This window comes from Homalodisca vitripennis, chromosome 6 (assembly GCF_021130785.1).
Source record: "Homalodisca vitripennis isolate AUS2020 chromosome 6, UT_GWSS_2.1, whole genome shotgun sequence".
In the NCBI taxonomy this organism is placed as follows: Eukaryota; Metazoa; Arthropoda; class Insecta; order Hemiptera; family Cicadellidae; genus Homalodisca; species Homalodisca vitripennis.
In genome coordinates this window covers 107,748,243-107,756,822 of record NC_060212.1, presented here as the reverse complement: position 1 = coordinate 107,756,822, position 8,580 = coordinate 107,748,243, and the positions used below count along the sequence as shown (strand labels likewise).

Below are 8,580 nucleotides of genomic sequence, written 5' to 3'. Positions count from 1 at the left end.
CAAATAAATCATTGATTGTAATGACTTACTAATACAAAGTAACTATAGACTTGCATTTTTATCATCAAAGAATAAAATTTATCATGCTTCAGGATATCAGCCATAACTAAAAGCAAGACTTAATATTTGTTGGTCTGTTAAAGTTAAATATTAGTAAGAATGTCTATATGGTGTGTGTAAACTTTGTGTAGGCCCAAACTGCCATTGTACATTAATGAGAAAAATTTAATTTCAGAATTATTAAAAAAGAGGAAGAAACACAAGCTTGAATATATGATTTCAAAACATTATTGAGATTAAAAACACAAAGCTAAAGGCAGCTGCCTTCCTCTCACTCCCAACTATTGCAATCCTGTTCCATTGAGTTTCGAATGACATGCCACATTGCAAAAGGAAATGCCCATTTGGATTTTTCTTCAGTCTCTCACCTTCTCTGTTGTGCGTGGGGTCTTGTTCAGTACGCTTATTTTGTGCAGTGACATGGTTGGTACTTACTCTATCTAATCACTCTGAACCATCATATATATATATATATATATATATATATATATATATATATATACAGGCTCGGATGCTTTGACATACAACTTTTTCTCAAGTCAATTACACTTGGGTGATTCGTCACATATTTATTTGTTTTTAATTATTTTGTATGCTTAATCTCATTCCCTAACTTCTTCAGGTTCAGTGTCACTATAGTTAACAATTTTTAGGCAGATTCCTAATCTATTTACTGCAGTACATAAATTTAAAGAATAGACAATATTATTTATTTCCTTTAAAACATTTTACAATGTAATTGGATACGTCAAATACAAGAAGACAAACAGCATTTTTGAGATCATTAGGTTACTTATAATAAGATCTTACAATTTATAGAACTTATAGGCTATAGTATAAAAATAGTAATCAGTTGCCTAGCTAATTTCGGAAAAAATTATAGTCCACAGTATAAAAGGCTTGGTCTTTAATCCAGTCTGATACAAAACATTTAAACTTGTTAAAAGGCAGATTTCTAATAGGCAATGGTAGTTTGTTATACAATATGAGCTGTTGATAAACATGACTATTTAAAGTTTTTGAGAGTCTTACATATGGAGTTATAAGGTTGTTTCTATTTCTAGTTAAATGGTCATGATTCAAGTTTTGAGCAGCAAAGGAGTCTATATTCTGTTTAACATGAAGCAAAGTACTTAAAATATATAAGGATGGAACTGTGATAATTTTTAATTTCTTAAAACTAGCCTTACATGATTGTCTCAAGGTTAGGCAGTCCAGAACTCTCATGGCCTTTTTTTGCCATATGAAGACCTTAGAGGCATGACAGGCGTTGCCCCAAAGGCGAATTCCATAGTTCATTTGTGAATGGAAAAGACCATAGTATACAATTAACAACGTTTGTTGGCCTATAGATAATTTAAGTTTCCTAAGAAGAAAGACAATGCGGGATAGTTTTTTACACAAATTTAAAATGTGGGGTTCCCAGCTCAAGCTGTTGTCCAGTGTAAAGCCTAGTAATTTTACTTCGCTACTTACATTACTAGTAACAGGAACATCCCTGAGAGAAAAATAGATCAGTTCAGTTTTTCTATTATTGGTAACTAGATATACTATAATAGAGAGAATACTATAATACTCATTTATGATCATGATCACAGCCAAAATTCTTAACACATCTTTACGAGACTTGATAAGGACGTTCTATAAGTAAATGGCAGGGTAAAGTTTGTTGCTGGGTTTAATCGGACCTAAGCGGGCAGAGCTCTAGGGGGAAAACAGTTTTCTACACTGGTTGGACGGATTTGAACCTAAACTGGAATAAACATACTAAGTGATTCATTTTAACCCATCATGGAGCTTCAGTGTACTTTGAGGTAAGGGGCAAAATGCTGGAGTGTAAACTATTTTATAAACAACTAGGCTAGGTGACTTTAAGTTGGATGGATTTTAGCCAAAATCAACATTATATAGGATAAATGATAACCCATGACCTCATACCACCATGAAGGGTAATAACCTATTTATTAAATATAATAAATATTCAAAAACACTGAAGAGCTTTGAGGTCATGGGACTAAAACTTTACAATGTTCTTCTAGTAGGCACAAGAAAATTACCTTAGGGCGGATTTAAACAGTCAGTAAAACACTTTCTGGTTAGCAACCCTATTTATTCTACTGATTACTTTTTATTACATTTTAATAACTGGCATGTGTAAACTAACTGTTTTTAGATCTTTGTGTGATATATTGTCTATTTATTACTATTTGTTACTCTTTTGACCTATTTTTGACTTCATATTTATTTACTTATTTATTCAATGTAATTTTTTAACCATACTCATTGATTAATCTCAAAAATTATATATGTTTTATAGTGATAATGAATTTATTAACAATTCATCTCACAGTAGTAAATACTTTGAATGCGAATTGGCTTTATCCAGACTAATTAGCATATTGCACCTTACAATAATTTTTATTGTTGTATTCTTCATTCGACGAGACTCATTGCATGTAGTGTGTATGGTCAGTAAAATGTCTTGAATTATATATAACCAGATTCGGAGCCACGGAGGACAACCAGGCTAAAACCGTTTTCTACACAAGTGTTATAGATAGATACCTTGTATATGGATGTATTGACACAAATTGGTACAGAAAGAACGTCATATATGATAAATGTTAGCCAATGATGGTATTTTAGCAACATATGACACAAGATAATGAAGTCCTGGGATCAAATCTATTGTATGTGTAATTACTCCGAACACCTTTTGGTTGGGTGGTTTTTTTAGCAAAAATCGACTTTAAATATTCTATAGAAATAAAAAAAAACCAATGATATTTCATAACCGGGTTCAAAGCCAAGCTAGCTGAGTCCACAGGTCAAACCTAGGTGGTGCATCCTACATAAAGTAGTTTTTGTTATTAAATTCAATTTGATATAAATCACTCTTTTATAATGTGATTTAATATTTTTACTGTTACGTAATTTTATTTTATATAGTATGCTTTTAAAAAGTCTTTTGGAAACGTTGCCAACATACTTACATTATTCAACAATATCTTAAGAGAATATGTTTTGTTGGCAGACCTGAAACCAGAATCGACGTCTTGGTAAAATGGCGTTGTAAGTACTCGTTGTTGAGCGGTTGACATTTGTTGTTGTTCTATGTGCTTATTATAAAATAAGTGTGTGTATTGTGAAACGGATAAATGCCCCGGATGCTTTACGGATGTGCATTTTTAGGATACTAACGGTTGGAGACACATAAGTGCATCCGAAATGAGGTAAGTTATTTTTAAGGCTGAAGATAGGCTTAGAAATTGTATTAAGAATATGAGAGTTTGAACATAGTTAGTCCTATGTGGACCTAAATAAGTTGATTAGTCTGATAAGATAAAAATAGCATATTAAGTAAACAAATGATATTGTCTATAAATTGTCGTGAAACACTGAATAAAACCCTGTGACATTTTAAATTTCCATAAGTTTGGTGTAGTGTATCTATTTGGTTACTGTATATAGCCTACCAGAAACAATTATTTACAATGGAATAATACGTTAATGAGTTTTAAATCACACTAAGTAAACATAACTCTTCATTAAAAAAATGCTATTAATGAATTAAAAAGATAGGTGTGGCTGCCCACTAGAACTCTGAGAAATTGGCTATGGTAGTGATGGCTTTTTATATGAATTAATGGAAAGTATCTTTCTATGTATCTATAAAAACATTTTACACCTAAAATTATTAATTCCCTTTTAAAAATGTTTGTAGGACATATATTACGCACATAACGTTACTGTACATTTATAGTTCAGACACATTTGTCGTAAGGTAGGCGATAAATTAAAACACGTATCATTTATGTATCTATCTGAATAGAATGTTCCTCATCTTCTCCCACTAAACTTTATAAATCAATATGTGTAGTCAGAGGATGGGGTAATTTCTCTGATTTGAAATCAAATGATTTCAAACCAAGGGATTTTTAAACTTGTTAACATGTCAGATATTACAGTTTTTATTTGCCTTAAAGCTATTTGCCGATGCTTACTTTAAAAAAATATTTTGTGCCTTTTCTTTAATGGGAAATATTAGGTATACAAAAATTCTGAAAACTGCTATCATGACTTTACCCGTCGGGCGCTTGGCGCAAATCGCAGTCACCTAAATCATTGTTTTTGTAATACTTCTCGTAAATCATTCCAAAAACATTACTATTGATGCTAGCACAATAATGTTTTTTATTTTTGTCTTTGGCTATGCTATAAGATAAACATATTCAATCAAAGCTGTGATTCGATTCTGAGTACATGAACTTAGCAAGTGGTATAGTTGTAAAAAAGTTGTCAACAAAGACATGAAGACCCTTATTCAAGTGTTAATAACATATTTCCAACAATTTTATAACCTCATTGTAATCAAGTCCACTTTTTTCATCAGAATTATAATTTTCTTTTAGTACTCTGTAGCAGCTAAAGCCTAATCAATATTAGGTTTTTTGGCATCGCAGATAATCCATATTTTTATAATACCCCATTTATGGTATTGATTGTTCGGTAACAATTGAATATGTTTCTTATACCCAATTAGACTGTCTTCTATAGATAACTGCTTATTAGGGGTGTGATAATATCTGAACATATGATAAGCATGGTCACCCAAGGAGCTAAACCGTGCAGAATGATTATAACCTGGCTCTTTTGGTTTTGGTAAGTTTCTAGTAAAAAAACTTTGGTATCAATTTACAATAACGTGACCATGGAAAGGTATGTTCATTTTTTTCCCCTGAAAACTACAATTTTTCCTGAAAACAATAGTGAAGAAACAATTCGTCGGCAACGAAAATCAAAGGAGTTACGATTTTTTGAAAACTCTGTTTTTGACAGTATCTCTGGCAATTTTACTGAAATGATGCTGACAAGTACGTTAATTCTGTCAACGATGCCTGCCCGCTGCGCAGTGCTGCGCACTGCTTGCTCTTTTAGAAAAAAAAATTAACTCGAGCTTGCAAAAGTCGAATCCCAGATCACGTGATGCCCCTGATCCTTAACCCTCCAAGTGTTGTTCGACAAAATTTTTGTCGGTTATTTTCCATTTTTAACGCAATAATGCCCGAAAGGCATCAATATAATACAATAATATACTTTCCCCCCAGTTTATATGCACCTGTGATAATAATACTTGGCTATAAATGCCCAACCCATGAAAAAAAGTCCATTTTTCATCGTCACGGTATTGTAAATAAATACCAAAACTTTAAATGGAAAACAAGAATATCATGCGAAATAGAACTTGTAATATATAGGAATGAGAGAAAATATATTAAAAGAGATAAGATAAGCTCGAAAGCTGCTAATATTATTAAATACAAACATATTACCGAATTCCAAAATTTGTGGCAATCTGTAAAAAGTACGATTTGTTGTGTGTTTAGGCTCATATCACTTTTTGGTGGTGAAAATTCATCATTGAAAATTGGAATCGTTTAACTTAGCCTACCTAATAACCAATTTGGAATAACTTAGTTCTTTAAATGGGTAGCATACAATAACCCGATTTTTTCATAAATATTAGCAAACAATATTGCTTGATTAGAACCATCTATATTAATCTAACAATACTGATTCATTTGAGAAATTAAACCATCTGTATCAACTATAAACACATTTTCAGGATGTAAAGCTAGACTATATGTTATTTAAAAGTTACTAAATAAAAATAATAGTTAACTTAAGAACACTAAACAAAATACTGTAGCATTGAAAGATATTGTATTGTTTGGTATTGCTGCCCAGGTGGGAACATGTTGTAAAAAGGGAATATTGGAAAATGGTGTTTGCCATAGATAAATATTAAATAGTTTCACTAAATGTTCTAATTTCCAGTCCTAACTGTTAGTTTATGTGTTTTTGTTATGGTTTCATTAAATTAAATTAATACTTAGAATTTCAAATCTATAATTTTTTTTTATTATGTATTTTAAATATCTTATTATCAGTTGATAGTTATTCCAGTATATTCAGTATCAATGATTATACAGTATTAGGGGATTTAAAAATTGGGTCCACTTATCATATTCTGCCCCTTAAAACTTTATTGACTGGCATTATCAACTGAAGGGATCTTAATCGCACTGGGCCTGTTTACGATACGATTGTACTCGTACAGCTCTTTAGTGAAACTACTAACATGTATCCAAATAGCAGATAATGCTATCATACATATTTAAGTACTAACTTAACCGCAAAATCCCTAGTGTCAGGTGTTGGGAATTAAACCTGCGACTCGAACGCTAACTCCCGAGTTTGAGAGTAGTGCCTTAGTGTACACAACCATCCATACTTGATGTCTTTCATGTGCAGATAGTTCACATAGTACACTCGCTGTTGCTGTTCGATTCAACTGCTAGTTGTAGGGTTAATATAAACTGTCCAACAGTATACATTTCAGTCTTCAGGACACAATTTCCTACATTTCGGCTATTTTGAATTTTTGATATGTGTAATATTTCAAATACATGTGCATACTTTTTTGCAATTTTTAATTTTTTTATGTATAGAGTAAGAAATTAGTTTTTTTTTACTTCATAGTTACACAGCCAAAAGTTATATAACACTTTATATTTAAGTTACGATTTAAATTTATTATAAATTTTAAAACAACATACTACAAAACCTCACAAAACAGGTGTGCATTTCACAAAATATGATGGACACAGGTTAAAATTAAATTATTAATTTATTTATTTGAGTTACAGGTATAAGAATAGTAGATCTTAGCTAATAATAATTGGCAACGTGTTCATATTTACTAAAAGGTATTTAATCAATAAATATTCCTCAACATTTTACGAATTAACAGTGATTAGTTAATAGTATATCACTTAATTCGTTATGTACAATTATTGTATCAACTTCCATTTTTTTACTATTTCAAAATATTTATCAAAGTAAATGTTTTTAGTACCAATTGAAAAGAAAGATATACCCTAGTAATAAGTAAATTAATATGTTACATGAAATTAACCATGCAAAGTAATCTATCCGCTATCTATTGTTTGTATTGCATAAGGGCATTTTGCTCATGGTATCAGAATAGCATGCGCCGTTCCTGATACACCTTACAAGACATTGGATGTCAGTCATTTAATATCTGAAAAATTAGTTACACCAGGACACATGTCACTGCTGACAATTTTGGAAAAATAATCTAATCACCATTATTAATCAGTTGGAGAGTTTACTGGCTGACTCTTATACACTCTCATCAGCTTATTGGTCATGTGTCAAATTGTGAGGTCTACCCATTGAGAAACAATTTACCCGAATTTTAAAATGTCATGCAAGACTATTTGCACTGCTGTGGATTTAATAAGGGAAGCCGTAATAATTACAGTATACAGTATAAGTGCAGTGTCTGTTCTCTTAGCTGAAGTGATGGCGGATTGTGAAAATTCTGAACATTCATCATCTTGAAATTTTGAATACCTTCTAAAACAGTAGAAGTACGAAATAGTGCTTCAGAACCAATGCCAATGTTGAGATATTCGACAGACTCCTCTTGAGACAGATTGGTTTCTAAATTATAGGCAATCATAGCCCGAAAATGCTATCTCAAAAACTTCTTGAATTCACGAAAATTGATCTTTCAGAACAGACTACACAGGTACATTAAAGAACCTATATTGGTGTTGGATACTAATCGGCACTTGGGCAATCAGATAATAAATATAAGATTATCATAGTATGCACTGTCTGCTAGTGTCTCAAAATTTTGAGTGACCCCCATAAACAAAGCAGTAATTGAATTTCGTTATGTCATTAGTTTAGTCTTGTTAAGATCTTTAATTTGAGGTATCATTCAGTGAGTTATCCCATTTACAATTTTTTTTACTTAAGTAGTTATAGTTTGTTATGTTGAAGCATAATATAAATGATCCAGGAAATGTGTGGTTATAAATTTGTATTGTTATTCGAGCATTATCATAGTGGAGACTCACGTTCTTGGGTGGTATGAGTATAAAGATAAGAAGTGTTACATCAAACATTACTATCAGCTAAAACATTTCGTCATGTCTAGACTAGTACATCTTTGTTCTGTTTACAAGACTTTGATCTCTATCCTGGTCATAGGACTAGTAGCAGTAGTAATAATGGCAAACAAATTTTCCCTGTGCAGGCAGGCAGGCTATATAATTAAACCCTTACAAATATATTTGTTAAGATACAAGTTGTTTTTATAAAATTTGTACCATGTCTTTAAAACAAAACAAAAATACTCAAAAACTTAATTATTGATGTTTAAAAAAAGTAGAAAAAATAAAACATTTATTGCATCCAAAGATAGCTGAAAAGAATATCTACAAAAAACAATGACTTATAATTAAATTTAAATTTTTTTTAAATTTTATAAATGTGTTAGATAAATTTAATCATATATTCCTCACAGAATATTTTAAATGCTGTTAATATTACTTGTTTACAGTACGTACAAAATAATGGGAACCTCCTTTAGTTCACATAAAGATTTTTTATTCAATCATTCTTTATTATAAATATGAGGTAGGT

At 31.1% G+C, this 8,580-nt stretch overlaps 1 protein-coding gene across 1 annotated transcript in view; it reads left to right on the top strand.

Annotated features, from left to right (window-relative positions):
* Window positions 1-3,096: 3,096 nt before the first annotated feature.
* LOC124364701 (protein enabled) overlaps window positions 3,097-8,580 on the top strand; it is a 103,325-nt gene continuing 97,841 nt past the window's right edge. Inside the window, exon 1 of the mRNA XM_046820387.1 lies at window positions 3,097-3,293. Within this exon, the coding sequence (XP_046676343.1) occupies window positions 3,289-3,293 (5 nt within the window). The 5' untranslated portion in view covers window positions 3,097-3,288. The remainder of the gene's footprint in view (window positions 3,294-8,580) is intronic.